The sequence below is a fragment of the Sphaeramia orbicularis genome, chromosome 24 (assembly GCF_902148855.1).
Source record: "Sphaeramia orbicularis chromosome 24, fSphaOr1.1, whole genome shotgun sequence".
Lineage (NCBI taxonomy): Eukaryota > Metazoa > Chordata > Actinopteri > Kurtiformes > Apogonidae > Sphaeramia > Sphaeramia orbicularis.
The window spans coordinates 37047010-37064943 of record NC_043979.1 but is presented as its reverse complement, the minus strand read 5'-3'; the positions used below and the strand labels follow the sequence as shown (position 1 = coordinate 37064943).

Below are 17934 nucleotides of genomic sequence, written 5' to 3'. Positions count from 1 at the left end.
ACACACACACACCGACACACACTTAAACACAGCACCGGGGCAGACGTGCAGGAATTCCCCATCACTATAACACACCTCCTCGCTCTATCATCCACACTGATGCCATGCAGTGCTCTGAGGGTTGCAGCTTTTTACTCCACAGAGCCTGCAGGGGAGCAGACTATCACTGGCAGTTGTCCTGTCTGATCTGCTACTGTACTCCCTTCAAAAGACATCCTCTTTCATCTCAGCCACAGTCACATACAGTACATCTGTCTGTTTGTTTTCTCTGGGGGACGGTGTACAGAATAGAATACTTCAGAGGTGAATACAATGCCTGAAGCAAGGACTGGATGACATACAATATACACACAACAGATATTCACAATAAAAGTCCACTGTGAAGAGGGATGCAGTATGGTTCATTCAAACTCATTCTGACCTGCTTTGAAAATGAGCATCTGCTTTCCTACATTTACAGTAACAAACACCAGAGACAAAGGCGACATTGTTTGTCAAAGTACTGTGAATCAGCATGTAGAGAGACATTCTCCTACTCAATATTGCAACAGCTACTAGAGCTGATACAGAAATTGGATCAGAAGCAATACATCACTGAGCCAAAATCACCCCAGCCCTGTTCGCTACTGCAGTGAAATTACAGCAGAAAATACTAGTCTTGCAGTATTTTAGCCTAGTGTGATTTGTATCTGTGTTTCTGTATGACCTATGCTCCCGCTTATTCAGTTTGCCTCATATTTTGCCCCTCATACTCATTTTCACACATGCGCACACACACCACATTCACGCAGGACCAGCTCTGGCAATATTAAAAGCACCAAAATCTTCTTTGAAACCATATTCAGAGAGTTTCCTGGAAAGCAATATTCATGCAGAATAGCTGGGTGGGTCTTATATCAGCCTTAAAGATGAAGGGACCATTCATCATTTGTGTGATTTTCTCTTTTGTTCTTTGGGTTTCCCCATAAGGGATTTTAATTATGAAAGTCATCAATAACCAATGGCAGCTGTCATCCGCTATCTGTCTGCTGATAATCACACTGCTGACACTCCTCCCTTAAACAGGGTTGAAACTGGCCATCACAGGGCAATCTTGAGCCTATTCCATGGACCTGTCTTTGAAACGAGTGTCTGTCACTGTCCTTTTTATATTTCCCTATATATAGCATGATTACTATGTATGTGTAAAGGTATTATAGATAAGCTGTGTGTAAGAGTTCAAAAACAGATATTCGCACAGCTGCATTTTTCATATTTACATATACATTGCTTTTACTTGCACACTCTAGACTATGAAAAACAGCATTTTACACTGGTGGAAAATAGCAGCCAGCAGGGCATTCATACTCCAAACACCCACAATCCCTATTCAATAATATTACTGCAAGAAAACCATAATGGGTGAACTACAGCCACGCATAAAGCAGAAATCTATTGTTCTGCTGCTTTTAGTGCAGCACTAGTTAGCCTCCACAGTATCAGCAATGTAAATAATGGAACAGACTATATTGACTGATAGATCCATGCACAATTCATTGCTATTTATTCAGTTTTTCAGCCAAGTTTGGGAGGTTTTCATGTGTGCTAAATTACTGCTGGGCTTTTCTTAAATTCAGAAGTGTAAAGGAACTATCCAAGGTGCTGAACCCGTCGATCAGAATTATTCAAGTCTGAGAGTGATTCTGATTTAATACAGAGGCTGATAATATAGTGTTAGACCTAAAATCAAAACTCACTGACTTTGTTTCTGTCTGTTCTTTTCAGAGAATTCTTCTTTTTAGCTGTTGTACCGCAAATAGCAAAGAAAGCTGAACTTCCCCAGAGAGCTAAACTGTTTAGGAAAAACAACCCCGGGACAAAATCAAAACAAGATGGTGAGGATTCAAGGGACTTATTATGTTTCACCATGGGAGTTGAGAGAAAAGCAGAGCGCGCAGGTGTATACACACACACACATAAACCGACAGAATAAAGGAAGCTGAATGGAGACGTTTTTACATATACTGTTGTGCGAGAGTAAATCAACAGACTCCTTTAGGCTGCAGACCTCAGGAGCGTTTGAGTGTTTCCAAGAGAGAGAAGGGGAAGGGGGGGAGAGAGGGTGGAGGGTTAAAGCAGACTGAACCTCAGCTGGTTTGGAAGCCTGGTGGAGCCCCTGGCAGTCCAACAAAAGACCAGATCCTTCTCTGAGGTTGTGGAGGTTGGACATGGGTCAGCGCCCGGCATTCATACAGGTATGTCTGCAGGGTGTGAGGCTTCCCGAGGAGAGGAGGAACAGCCTCTTTTCAGCCATTAAAGGAAAAACAAACAGTCTCCTGAAGGGTGGAATAACGCTGCTTCTGCTCACACTGTAATCTATTCAGCTGAAGGATATTTGGGTTTGCTTTCTCAAACGCCAAGACTTCTCCTTTAGCCTCATGAGGAGTGTATAGAGGCACAGCGCCACCTGGTGGTCTTCAAGTCAGCCTTTAAGGAGGTTAAGTTTGCTCTGTAATAGTCTGAAGGTGATGCTCAAAGGGGTGGCAAGACAAGAGACAAACGGGTCAGGACAAGACAAGAAAAGAGGAGAAAATGAACAAGCTCAGCAGAAGCTCTGTTTTCAATTGCTGTCTCCCAGATGACCCTGCTGTGCACTTAAGCATCTCTGATCTCTCTTAATCTATTAATGACTCCACAACTCACCAGCTGTGATTATGGTTGGTCAGATATGGACATTCGCTGCACATATACAGTATAAGGTTACACACTCGGCTGTGGAGTTTTAATTTAGTAATGGATTAATTCAATTAGATTATCCTAATATCATTCAGGCTGGTGCACATTTACATTCACATTTACTGAACAGCACCATAGCAGGAAGTATAGTAAGTATGATTGTGAATATTACAAAGGCTGTGTTGATGCACATACCACAACTATTAAACTATACAGGAGGCTCTTTTTTAGATTGGTCTGCCGATAATCCATCTTCCTCTGCAGTATAACATTAATGGAACATGCCTGCTAAAGCTATCATGCACTAAATGGATGACTTTGTTAGGAGCTACAGAGGTGCCCAGTGATTGCTCCAAAGTAACACACACAAACACACACACACTTCCTAATCCACTACACTGACACACAAAGTGATTTTACAGGTTTTGGTGGCTTTTCCACCCCTCTTCTCTTCCCAAAAGCTTCGTTATTCCCTTCACCCCAACAATTCCTAATTTAAAAAACCCCTTCTCTGCACTTCCGATGGAGTACTTTAGCCCTTACACTCAATAACATCCTCTATCACACCCTTAGCACCTCCACTCAACCCTCACATGTCTATTCAGCCTCTCCATTCCCCCATCCCACCTCATTTACAGCACATTTTTACCAGTCCCAGCATAAGTGCTGAGACGGAAGTCCAAATGCCAGCCCATTACCATACCTAATTACATTTCAGTAATAATGACACCGCATTAAAGAGACTAAGAAGGGGGGAACAAGTCAAAGTGATTATCAAAACAACCCCTTTCCTCTTTCAAGCACCATCGCTGCCTTTTCAGTCGCAGATGTGCAGCGATGGCACTTTGTCGTTGACAAAAATGTCCAAATATCTCAGTGTTCAATTACAGCCAGGCCACTGATACAGTAATTTCAGCAATTTTAGCACCTGCAATACTGCCACACAAACATGAAAAAAAAAGACCAAAAAAAAACAAGAAAGGTGATTAAAGTGGGAAGGGAAGATATACTGTGGTGCAAAAACTAAAGGTAATCACATTAGGTGTACATTTGTTTAACAGATGGAGAATGTCACCAATTCCAAAATCTGTCCAATATAGGGTGTTCAAAGGGAAGCGCAGGGTAATATATTTATTTGTAATGAGAGTACTTTTTATGCATTCTGGTTGTTTTTTTCTATCTAATTTCTTTTGTTCAAACAGGGTACTCACAGCTGCATTTCCTCTGCCAAGAAGGCCATGTTAATCTGCCTGTTTCTGCAAATTGACATGATTTTTTATGAGTTCTTATTGACAGTGACAACAAATTTTGACTTTTATAATGAAAAAGTTGAAGTCCGGCAAATAGGGTTCAGTCAAAACTCATCTAATTTGATTCTAATTTGCCTCATACATATTTAATATCACAATGTAATACAACAAAAAGTGTGAACTTGAAAGATTGATGATTTTCTAAAAGTTATAGTATTTTGTAAACAGATTTTATTAAATGTTTAATGGAAGTGTTCTTGACCTATTGTCTTCTGGAATCTGACAAAATCTGGAGCTAATTCCTTGAGGTGGTATAGTGTTATTGATCTTTATTGGCCTTTTGTTTTCAAGTCTTTTCATTATTTTAAAGGCCATTATAACTAATCATAATGATATTAATAATAATATAAATAGCACTGGTTACAAATTTTGGGAAGCTACCTGCTTCAGATATAAATTGTGCTGAATCCTACATCGTTTGATAAGATGAATTAGAGAACAAGTGAAAAAAGTACTACTTGGCTAATGTTCTCAAGATATATGATAGTGTTATTTTATCTAGTATATAGATAGGTTAATGTAGAGAAGAGAAGAGAAGAGAAGAGAAGAGAAGAGAAGAGAAGAGAAGAGAAGAGAAGAGAAGAGAAGAGAAGAGAAGAGAAGAGAAGAGAAGAGAAGAGAAGAGAAGAGTAATACTTTGTCATTACATGTTATCTATTTAATGAAATTCCAATTCTGAAAAGTATTACAGTGTGCAGACAACGTTTTAGCTCAGACACAAACAGTCCTTTTGAATAAAACCCATTCACTCATTAATTCATGGAATTTCAACTTTTAATCCAAAAATGTGTCTTGAAAACATCAACAAACCACCACTTTTGCCTGTATTTTTATTTTTTAGTGACCACAATTTCTGAAGATTCACTGGTTTTATTCTGGAGACATTTTGCTTGTAGAGCAGAGTAATTACTATATAATTATTTTATTATTGTGAGTATGATACCATTAAACTATGAGGGTTTTTTTGAGACTTTGAACATCTCAAACCATTGCAAAACTCATAAATCTGTGGCAAAATGTTTTGAATAAATACACATTAAAATATTATGCATTGATAACTTAGTTTTAGAGAAGACTGATCTCATGGATTAATTTCTCATAGGTGAACTGCAGAAAATCACATCCTATCTAATGGTAAATCAGTGTGTATAATACGATTTTGGCTATTCTCATTTGGATATTTCTCCTTTTCTAAGACGCCATTATCAGATAAATGCATTCTCCTGAACAAAACTGAATTTCCACACCATAAACAAGCAGACTGAACATGTGGCTAATACAAAGCAGCTCTTCCACCGGAGGCACCAGAGGTCATATCAAACACCACTCGGTGGCACTAAGAGCATTAGAAAGACTCAATTTGGCTTTGAAAAATTATTTCCAGCTTTATGTTTCTGTGCTGCCGCCTCTATGAATGTGTGTGAGGGCTGAGTGTGTGGCTGTGTGATGTCTTTGTATGTGTGTGTGTGTGAGTGTGTGTGTGTGGGAGTGCAGGAGTGGGTCAGACAGTCTAAGCTCTTTATCCAGGTTCAGTCGGCCGCCACACATTAAAGGGACGAGCAAAGTGAAAGGACTGGCGTCAGCACAGTAAATAAATCACTGTGGTCACTGCAGTAAATTCAGTTATATGTCTCTTCTTCACTGCGAAATAAAAAAAATGACTGGAACTAAGCCAGAATCATCTACAAAACCCTGTCACACACACTCACTGCAACGTGGCTACACTTATGCAGCTGGAGCCAATTATTGTTTCACTAAATTAATTCTTTTTTCCAACTAGCAGATGTATATCTTTAATTTCATTTTACAGCCACCTGTCCACTTAGTAATCTTTTTTTATGAAAGCATTATTCATTTCATGAGTGCTCACTTTTTCCTCACTGTACATTCCTTAGTTATGAAAAGCAGGAAAACCTGGATTGTTATGTCAGGTGGCAGCTTATATTTGAGTCAGGAGTGAAACAGGACCCTGGGGGGAAACAACAGGAAATAACATGTCATGGACACAGCAATACCTTTGTTTTTACTGAAAGTAAATGAACATGGGTGATGGATGCTGTACCAAGTATTTAGGAGTAAACGATGGCAATAAACACTGACTTCATATGTTAGATAATATGATGACTGTCATTGTCATTGATATTAACATACTTGACAAACCCACCATCAATGAATAAGAAAAACTAATCAAATCGGCAGGAGGATTGAATGACAAAACTATATAGCATAATTAACATGACATGACTTTATATTGTGATAATTACTGATTGATCTATTTTCTTCAAGGTTTATTTTGTTTCCATTTTCACCTTTACCTAATAAACATGACTGTTTTGAGGTTTTATTCATTGTTGTAAAGAAAACTATTTGTATAATATTTATAAACAGTTTAAAACCTTGTTTCCTTTACTTTCACAAAAGACCAAAACTCAAGATTACATGTACAATTAGTTCAACAAAAGCATCATTCTTCTCTTTTTTTTTCATGCAGTCCTTGAGGACTGAAGCTTACAGATAATATGCACATTTGTGTATCTCATTATTTATCTTAAGTCATATCGTCACAGTATTGATCAATGTTATCACATGGTGGATTTGTCTCCTATCGTGCAGGTCTAAGTGGAGGTATGTTATTTTCTTAATATACTGTTATGATGCAGAAAATCGTCCTCATTCCACTGTGGTGCTCCAATAAGATTAAAACTAAATTTGTGAACTTATTCACCCACTGACTGACCAGCTGACCTCCTAAAGGTCACTGCATCACTGTGTCCTCTATTAAAAACCCTTTAAGTGCTAAATGGAGCGCCAGAGGCACAGTTCTCCACCATCCAATCACACTGTGACAGGTGGAAACGGGACAGGCGTGTCTGTGGGTGAAAGATAAGTGCCTCCATGAGACTCGTAGTATTAGAGACAGAGGCTGAATACGTCCTGGGGTCACGGGCTCGAATTTCAGGATTTTATCTGGGTGGACATTGTTGCGTACGTCCATCAAAACTATCTGATACTTCAATCTGACAGACAGGACCAAAGATGCTGTAGAAAAACTGCAGCAAATGGACAATCTGTGGATCAGTGTGAACTAAAGGCCAGCACTGGGGAGTAACCAGTTACAGCGTTACATAATGCAATTACAAAATAAATGTAATTGTAATCCAGTACAATATCGATCATAACTACAACAATAAAAACATATAGATGTCTGGTATTTTGCAGAACTAACTTATGGTTATTACACATAAAAGTCACAGCACTGAACACATTATACAGTAATACCTCAAACCAAAGGGGAACATAATAGTTTTGCCTTGTCCTTTATGCGATTTCCCATTATTAACCCCTTATTACCATTTTACATAAATTTTAGTAAACTATCATGTACATACATTATATCCACAATTAATACCAGTCTAAAACTTAGATTTTACTTTGATATTTACACAGCATTCCTCAATGCTTACCCAATACTGTCATGTTATTACCAAGCTATAAGGTAAATGCTACCAAAATTTACAATTAAATTACAGTTACTACAATAAAAATGCATTCTTTGGAAGTTTTATGACCAATGAAGGAAAGTCATAGGGTGACATTTTTAACACAGCGTTTATCGATTCTTTGACTTTTCACATTTATTAGAGTAAATAAGGTATTTACTGAGTAAAACTGTTATGATGAAGCAATTCTATTAAAATACTTGTATTATTTATTATATTTCCAACAGCGTAACTGGCAATCTGTGGCTTATTACGTTCCCAACACTGCTAAATACAAACTTTTACTGAGCAGTGTCTTTAAATGAGTGAATGACACATTGCATTGAACTGATTTTCAGAGTAAAGAGTTATTGCACAGTCAGTTTTATAAAATGCTGGTTGTTTTGTGCAACGTATTGGAGAGTCCACCTTGTGAAGCCCACCTAATTAACAAGACTCCCAACCTGACAGGAAGGCTTAAACAGAAATGCTAAAAAGGAGTTGGAATTTCTTCAGAGAGAAAAAAAAGAAAAACAATCAATAGATCTTGACTTTTTGTCAATTTTCTCCCTCCTGGTTTTAACTAATTATAGAAAGACAAGTATGTGCTTTATGTCTCTCCACTTGAAATTGCAACTTAATTTTAGTGGAAATGTACACGTTAAATAACTTAATAGATGAAAGTAAATAAATGTGTTTAGTTGGAAGGGATTCATTATTTTTATTATTCTTATCAGTAAAAACATAGTGCATATGAATAGTTTGTAGCCCCTGAATGTCCACTGTATTACTGGTGATCCCTCTGAGCATGACTATAGGCCCCCTCCCCAGAATTTTGATGAAGTCATTTACACATTACTTGTGCCACTATAGGCATCTCATGCATCATTGGAAGGTTTAGATTCTCCATATTTTTTGCTATTTGGATATTTTTTTTGGAAATCAGGAACACTACAAAATAGTTCATCATTAAGTCAAGACATGTCAAGGATTATTCATGTTCCTTTCAGTAGAGAACATAACCTCATATAAAGATCTGCAACATCATCATGTTTAAGTTGCATTATAATTTAGTTATATATTAATTTCTATATTTGAAGTAGCATTATCATTGTATCAGCATCTGCACTGTGTGACTCAAATCAAATGAAGAAAGCTCTAATTCAATGCCATTTCAACAACATTTATTTTCGTGCAACTCTGGACTCTGATGGATTAAATGAAAGAACATATTAGACAAGCTCCTACTCTGACAATATATATAAGTCCAAGCTGAAAACATTTCTTTTAAATTCTGCATGTGCCACCTGAAATGGTTTTATCTGCACTCTTCTCTTTGAACTCTTTTTAACTTTTTTTTATATTCCATTTAAAATTTTCTATTTTACTGTTTTTAATCTTAATTCTTGTCTGTGTATTTATAACTTGTCTTTCATTTTTGTAAAGCACTTTGAATTACCATGTATATGAAGTGTGCTGTATAAATTAACTTGTCTTGCCATATGTACAATACATTTAGGACATAAAGAGTAGGTTCTTGTGTTCTTCATCTCATCCAAAAGACAAATATGACACTACATTTGTAATCCTCATACAGATCATCAGAACAGCTATTGTTCAAACAGTTGAATGGTCAACATTCAGTTCCTCATCAAATCTCATGAGCACATTTGGCTCAGAGAAGAATTACAGATATAAAAAATCTTAAATAAAAGACTGTGGAAGAAATTCTGCATTTACGTGGCAACCCTACTAAAACCTCCTGTGACCCACCTGTGGGTCACAACCCAGGCTTTTCTAAAGTGCTGCTCTAGAGGAGACAGCTGACCCACCCTCCTTATTGTTCAGGTGGGACCCCTGATGACCTCATCTTGTGGAGTGTCACTCAAACCCTCAATGACTGTCAGGTTGAAAGAGATTATAATCTGATCTGCAATGTAAACCCTCTCTGATGACCTACAGTAAAGGCTAAACACAACCCCCATTTGTTCTCCGACGCACGCACAGCCACACACACAGCATTTCATCAAACATAATGTTCTGATACAGCAGCAGAAGCTGAACCAGACACGGCCAATAAGCCCACAGGGCGAAACAAGCCTGTGCTGGCCATCATGTAACTGCCGCTATGGCAACAACTCATAAACACAATCTGGAAAGACAAGGAGAGGAAGCAGCAGAATAAATAACAACTCATACTGCAGCTCTATCCCACTTTGGCCCTAGTGCTACAGATCTGAAGCTACAACAGAGTAATGGCTTCAAGTTAATGGGCTGGCAGCCTTGAAGACTTGCTCTGTGTGTCTGTTTAACCACTCAGCTGAACTGCTCACTCCCATTGGTGTGATATGGAGAGAGAAAAAAAAGAAGCATCACTGCTATTTTTAACGCCCAGTGTTTGTTTCGGTGTCTGCGCATGATTGTGTGCACGTGTGTGTGTGAAAGCATGGTATCCAGTGCTGCAGACGATAAATGGCAGTGTCAGAACTAAACAGGAGGCTGGCATGGCTCAAGGTGACCGTCTGCTTGGGCCTTCCTTGGCTGCGGCCGAACCATAATGTCGCCCCTGGCAACAGGATGTCACCCTGGCCCGGTGCCAGCCTGAGGATCTGTGCCAGTCCCACCAGCCATCAGGAGCTTAAAACTGGTGTGTGGGCTCGCTCACTCTCTCTCTCTCCCTGTTCGCTCAGTCTCATTTTCTGCCTTTTCCTGCTGCCTGTCTCATCCCTGTTACATCCATCCAGTGTCTCTCCACTGAGTTACTCATATCTTCCAGAGCTGGAGGATACAGCCAAAAATATTATCACAATTATATTATTATTCATATGTTATTACACTAAAATTTTCAGAAGTGATAGTTTTCACAACATGCATCATTTCTTTAATTTTACAGGCTGACTGCGCTCTTAGCCCAGTGATTTATTGTGGTTTTACATTATTTTTTACTATGAGATCTTGACAAACAGCATATGCTTTCACAAATTAGAGGTGAAACAAGCCGGTCAGTAACCACAGACACATATACACAGACACTGCCTGTTGCTGTGATACGTCTACGTGACCACTGCATTGGACCAGCCAACATTGGCCTGTATACTCATACAGCACGATGATGTAAATCATTTTAGTTCAGGGGCCACATACAGCCCAGTTTGATCTTGAGTGCACTGAACCAGTTAAATAATTACATAATAACTTATAAATAATGACAACTAGAAATTTTTCCTTTGTTTTAGAGCAAAACAGTAAAATTACAGTATGAAAATGTTTACATTTACACACTGTCCTTTCACAAACATGTGAACAACCATGAACAACCTGAATTTTCTTAAGAAAATTAAGATACATTTTAACAATATTATGTCTCAGCTCATCATTTACACACGTGTTACAAATTACAAACCGCAGTGGATCTACAAAGGCATAAAACATTTAGTAACAGAAATCTGGAACTGAAAAATATAGCATTTAACTTTATAATCAAAACAACTTGCCAAGACACAACTGACACTTTTGACTGTCAGTGTCTTCTGTGTAATTTTTGCATTTTGCAAATTCATCCCATGGACCGGATTGGACTCTGTGGAGGGCTAGTTTTGGCCCGTGGGCCATGTATTTGACACCCCTGGTGTAAATGGTAGAGCTATGTTTCTTCTGGAAGAAAAGCACTATGCCTTTAACACTGATCACAATGCTTTCCCCATCATATATCTTTAATCTTTGAATGTAAAAACAGTTCACCAAAATTGGTTCAGTTTCTTATCCATTAACAGTTCATTCCATTTATTAATCTTGATCCATCCAATATAGCTGTGATATGTTGGTTTTGCATAATGTACTATTTAATAGCATTTATGTAATTTTACCTGTTTCCCATTTTATCAGTGGATTCATGTGTGCTGTGATTTATATATTTATACATGTTTTTATTTACTTTTGACCAGTTTAATCTTAATAATTACTACTTTAAAACTTGAATTCACTGTTTTGCCTCTTTTACCATCTATTTTTTTTGTTTATTTATTTATTTTGACATTTATTCTTGCCTGTCTTTAATGTTCGTTTACTAGCTTTGCTTTTGCTGCAATTCATACTTCACACTTTGTGGAGCACATTGTGCCCCCATATAGAATTGAATCTGCTATATAAATAAAGTTTTGCTTGCTTGACATTGATGTACAACCCAGCATCCACAGTAGCGTCCACCTATACTGCATGTATATGAACACAACCATTACCTTTGACTCTTGCAGGTTTAGCAGACTAGCAGAAGGCTGTATTACTGCCCTCTACTGACCTGCAGCATGTAGCAGATAAGGCTGTTGGGTGTGATATAACTGAATTATCAAACAGAAATTAGCAAAAAATATATTGCAATAATTTTTATTACCATTTAATCATCCAACCCTGCTCTATAAATATACTGACTTCTGCTTTCTTTGCCTTTTACATCCCTCTTCATCAACTTATTATCTGGCACTTACAGAAAGCATCTTGCACAGTTCCATAAATGCAGCAAATCTGTTTTTCACAGATCAACCCCAAAAGCCTGATCTGACTGAAGCATTCAATCTGCGGTTATCCCCTTCTATACTATGTGGCTGCAAATTGAAATTACTGGATAATTCACAGCCCACGCACAGAAAACTCAAGCAGGTGTTCCCGACACAATAAGATTTAGCCGACTTGATAGAGCGAACTTGATAGGCTAGCAGACAGTAAAAACCCAGAGGTGTAGGCGGAAATGTATGCCTCTGCCACCCACGTAAGAGAAAACAGGTGAGAAATTGAAATAAGACAAACAGTGAATCGCTTTTCTCATTAATGAGAGACAACAAACAGGCAAATTCCAGAGCATATGGAGGAGTTCAGGCTGGGAGGTGTTCAAAGCGGCCTCGCCATTCTCTGCCATATGGTGTCACTAATTGCTGTTTTTCACTGCGACGGAGAGGTACACCAAAAGAGATGGTGGTTGGAGGGAGAAAAACACAGCCCCAAAACTGGGGCAAAAGTTGTGATTGTTTTGATGTTACATTGAGCAGCTACTAACAGCTTAAGCCTGAGGGGATGATAGTTCATTTCACGGTATCTGGTGATTTGTGGAATGTGGCTAATTTGAGAATATTGTCCTCTCTTTACAGGAATAAATATGTTAATCTAATCTGGCATTAAACAACATGCAAGTGGTATCAAATTACCTACATGTCAAATCTAAATTAAACTGCATCCAATCCAAGAGAACAAACAGAAATAATGCACCAAAATGAAAGACTTGTTGAAAACTCCCCATATGTGAAACCTGATTACTGTGTGCAACTCTACTGAGAGACATTTGGAACTGAGATTCTGTATCTCAAAGTTTCCAGATCCTTTAGTTTAACAAAATACTAATACTGTGATTATACTTCCATTACAAGTAAAAGTTCTACTTTTAAAACTTTACATGAGGAAAAGTTTGGAAAAATTTTCAGCAAATTGTAACTTTAAGTATGAAAAGTAAAAGCAGCAATTCAGTACAACAGTCCTCGTCAGTGTTTTACTTTTAAATATGGCATTTTTTGGATTATTTTTACTATCGCATTGCTGTGTATGTTGCATTTTACTGTTAGGTGCTTACAATTTGAGTGTTATTTAGTGAAATGTAGCACTGTCCAGTTGTTTTGTTTGTGTATTTTAGGTATTTTAAGATATTTGAGGTATTTTAAAGATATTGACTGTCTGTTGTTACATTTTGCCTTCTTTTTTTAAGCCAAGTCACCAGTTGGAATTTTTTTATGTGTGTGCATAATGACCATAAAGGTGTATTGCTTTTTGTACATATGTTTTTTTATATATAGATCCACCTAAACGCCCTTTAATTGAACACAAAGAAACTTTAATTCTGAGATCACGGTACACATACCCCTGGAAAAAAGCCACCATACTTATACCATACTCATACTTAATGTTATGTTTATTTTCTATGAGTTTGCCCACCAACAGCAGAGAACTCAAGTAGTTACCCTAAAAACAGAATTATGTCACATATGTGTTTGCATTCATTCTATTGCCCCCTTGTGGTTCACAGGTTGATAAATAGCAAAGGGCACCACCCCAACACATAATGATAATCTAAGTAGCAAGACCGGTGAAAAAATATTGAATAGGTTTTCAGTTTTGCCCCAGAAGCAAAATTATGAGGGACAAACAGACAGACGATGCATTCTCCAGAAAGTCCAAGAAAGTTTAAAATGGTTTATCTTAGAAGGAGAAGAATTTTTAATGAAACAATTTCTCCTTTAGTTAATCAAAAGGCTCTTTGACAAATGTAGTGCAGTAAAAAGTACTAAATTTGTCTCTAAGACGTGGTTAAGTAATAATATAAAGCTGGATAAAATGGAGATACTGAACTAAAGTAAAACTACTCAGTCATACTAAAAACAAGGAACATATGCACGTTATGTTTATGATCTACTTCAGCTCCGAACCGTTTCAAGTTCATACTAATGACAACATAAGCTTCAGTCTTTGATTTCTTATGAGCCGTCAAGTTCAGCTGTTGTCTCCCACGAGAAAGATGGAACAAATAACAGATCAAATAAAGTGTCACATCACATTAGACTCCCCATGCCCCTGTAAATAAACATAATGTGATCATCTGCTCAAAGAGAGACACATGAATAAAGATGAGATGTTCTGTAACTGACGTCAAACACAGCAGCATGTCAGATGAGCAGAGTAATCTATTGCTTTCATTTTGTAGCTATAAATACTATAAGTGCCTCTGGTGAAGGTGGACATTTTAAAGCAGCTTCCTTCCACAAACCTTCAGTCCATTCATCTGAAAGGTAAGGTCCAATGTGAGTGTGAAAAGACATCACAGATTATTCTATGAATGAAACATGAGGCAGTCGCGGAAAAAAGTGCTGTCTCCTTGTGAATGTTTAGAATTTTCATTAAAAAGGGAGCATAAATAATGGAACTAATTCACACTGGTGTTTTTGAAAAGCTGTCTCCTTCTACTGAATATGTGTTAATTCATCAAAGCTGTCTCTGCATTGTCACAGATGGCCTCTGGCAAAGACTCTAAAATTAGATCAATCAGAGCCCCACAAAGTGTGCGCTCACACCTGCACACAGTGATGCAGAGGAGCCACGTGGCTGCTGATGCTGTTTCTCAGCTTTCACAGAAACTGCCACCTCAGAAGCCACACTGGAAGCAGCCATATTGGATCTCGGCTCTGGTGTCACCTGACTTTCTTGCTACTTTGCAAGCTGAGATCCACAGAGCTTTGCAATGAAGGCTAGTGACACCCATATTATTTGCCTTCTAGAATCAGGGCACGGCTGAATAAGTGCCGATACTGGCTGCATTTATAATAAGAAAAGGAAAGCGCTTGAGTCAAGAAGAGATAAGATAAGAAGCAAAAGCCAGAGGTTAGAAAAGTTTAATACTGGAACCACATTTACCACATTTAATGCAGTAGATTATTATTATAGATGTAATAAGCAACTGACTGTCCACATTACAACAGCTCTGCTCCTGCAGCAGAATTAAGAACAAGGCTTCATCCTGTCAGCTCCTCAGGGGATTAACTTTGTTATCCACCTCAAGAAACAAATACAGTATGCACACTAACTCTACTGTATGTGCATATGAGCAAGTGTACATAGCAAACACTGCGCAGGCAAAAAATGCTACAACGCAGCCTCTTAAACACCAGCTAACTCAATCTTAACTGGTTCTTTCTGACACATGAGGAAACTCCTTATGCCATTATTCAGTCATTTGCAAGGACATGACAATAGAAGCATGCATCTCAGTTTGCACAAATGTTGACCTTTAAACTTCAGCAAACTAAAGGCCAGATAGCAAATGAATGCTGGACAAAGCGTAATTGTTTACCGCCTAAAATATCCACTTGAATACTGCATCCTGTGACTTTGCAAACACCATCCAGCCATGTCCTCCAGATACCACATGCTTATAAGGCACAAGGGCTCGAATTCCAGCAGTCCACGGATAAGACCTTCAGGGTCGTCAGCAGCAGAGCAGAGATGATCCATAAGAGGATATCTTTACAGTAACTGTAAGTGTCAATAGCTCACTGTTTTGCTGTGTCATGCCTAGCACCGGGTCACCTCCAAAAACTCTGCAAACCAAGGTGGAGCAGTGTGAGTAAGCATTTTACACTTACCCTGCAGCCTCTGCATCACGTTGGCAATATCCCGAGCAGAGTGTCCGTAGTGTCTGGGTGATGCCATGCCGCTGTCCTGAGGTCACTGAAGTCACGTCCCAACTCCTGTGCATCACCCCAGCAGGGATCTCATGCTCTGATCAGGTTTCAGGCTGAGCTGCAATAGTTGTGTGTTTTTCACATTAACTGCAGGCTGTTCAGACTGAGTATGTCCATGTTGCTGTGTTGCTCTTCTGAAGTCATCCCTGTTGCAGAAGCAGTCTGCAATCCTCACACTCAGCATAGCTCCTCCCTAGATGATGATGTAAGTGCATATGTGTATGCGGACATCCATGCATGTGTATTGAACATCTCAAATCCCCCCTCCCTCCCTGAGCGTCTTACTTCTGCAGCCCTGAGAGCTTCCTGGTCTGCATGCACTGCCACCTGCTGTCCAATCAAAAGCGATGGTGGTTCCATCACTGAGACGTCAGGACCAATGGGATTTCAGGTATCCTGCCATGCCTGTTTGTGTCACTGTAAGGAGGGAAGGTGTGTGTTACACTGTGTTATCCAAACACCATCTCTCCCTTGTACACAAACACAGTGACGAAGTGAGAGACACACTAACATCCAGACAGTAACGCTGCTGCTCAAATGTAATAGAATCGGCATATGTTATACTTAAATAAAACCTATTCAGCTATCAATTATTGAAAGAAAATAGAGACAAAAGGCCAATATTTACAAACAAGACTGGACTTGGAAGTGCATCTATAATATTTGGGGGTTTTGAGTTATATTTTAATTTAATCTACAAAGATTTTGGTGAAAAACTAATTATTTCTAGAAATATTTTGAGAAAAATTTCTACATTTTAAATATGTGATTTTTTTTGCATACATCTGAATAATCAACCTATTATCATTTGTTTAATTGGTTGTTTGTAGCAAAAATGCCTATATTAGCCTTCTCAAATATTAGAATATGATGCTTTTCTTAAACATCAGCCCTAAATATGACAGTAACATCAATATATTTCTGTTTTACTCGACCTGACACTTAGAAAAGAAATAATGAATAATCACATATCAGTTTCAACGTAACTGGAAGGCTATCTAAAAATGAAAATAACACGTAATTAGAGCACAATATTTAATGTCACTTTAATTTTAGATGATAAAACTGCATGCTTTATGGGAGAACTCCCAAATAAATTAGAAATGAATATGTTTTCATCTTTTTTTTGTTTTGTTTTAATCCAACTAATCTAATGAATGTGGTGATTTGGTGTGTAAAAAGTCATTAAAAAACAGCCAAATATAAAATATTGAAATGCAAAAATGTGGAAAATGCAGACATGAAACAAATAATCACACTATGATACACTAGCACCTGAGTTACTGGGAAGTAATGAGAATGGGTGTGAAGTGATAACATAATGTACTCAAGTATTGATTTGAGTGTTTGATTTTTAGTTGTTTTAGTCACTGGTTATTGAGCAGCATTAGGATTTAGTATCTAATGATCTCATCTCTACAGTTAGGTTAAAGAGGATAGTTTTAAGTCCATAAATTAAAACCTGTACAATAATACAAACAAATATGAATGCATAAAGAGCAGATTCACACTTTAAATTAATCTTAAAGACACATGCAACTTTTGCTGCTGAAAACAACAAGAAAATTGTCAATTAAAATCAAAACACACTCTGGACGGTGATAAATCTATCCAGAGCTCTGTGTCCAAGATACACTCCTCCGGTCCAGATCAATGCCACTCTTTGAAATGCAGGAGGGAAGTGAGATGAAGCACGGGGCTCTGAGCACTTATCGCAATGTGTAATCCCATTAGACAAGTCCTTTCATCGTCATCTCAGGAGGGCTCTTAGAGGAGCTGAAAGAAGAGTCTGGCCACGGACTCATTCAACAAAGTGACAGATGGGGGGAGTGGGCATGAAAAATATAAGAGCTGATAAATAATCACTGATCGCAGCCCCTCGTCTCCTCTTTCATATATGTATGAAACTGACCGGACAGATGCACTGTGTGCTGCATGTAGTCAGATGTGATTACAGTGGTGTGCAATCTACTTCCAGGGTTAATTAATGAAATGGCTTTGTGTTAATGCGCCAGTCGTAGGTAAATGAGGATATAATGGATTTTTCCACCATCAAGGAAAACAATTTAAAGACAGGCCTCCACTATATATGTATGAGAGCATCTTGTCGTTTTACTTTATCTAGACACACTCTTACGGCTCTGCTGTGTACTG

The 17934-nt window shown here is 38.2% G+C and overlaps 1 protein-coding gene across 1 annotated transcript in view; it reads right to left on the bottom strand.

Moving 5' to 3' along the window:
* Positions 1-16045, bottom strand: part of LOC115414752 (nesprin-1-like) — a 35308-nt gene extending 19263 nt beyond the window's left edge. Inside the window, exon 1 of the mRNA XM_030128040.1 lies at positions 15682-16045. Coding sequence (XP_029983900.1) covers positions 15682-15748 — 67 coding nt within the window. The 5' untranslated portion in view covers positions 15749-16045. The remainder of the gene's footprint in view (positions 1-15681) is intronic.
* Between the last annotated feature and the right edge of the window lie 1889 nt (positions 16046-17934).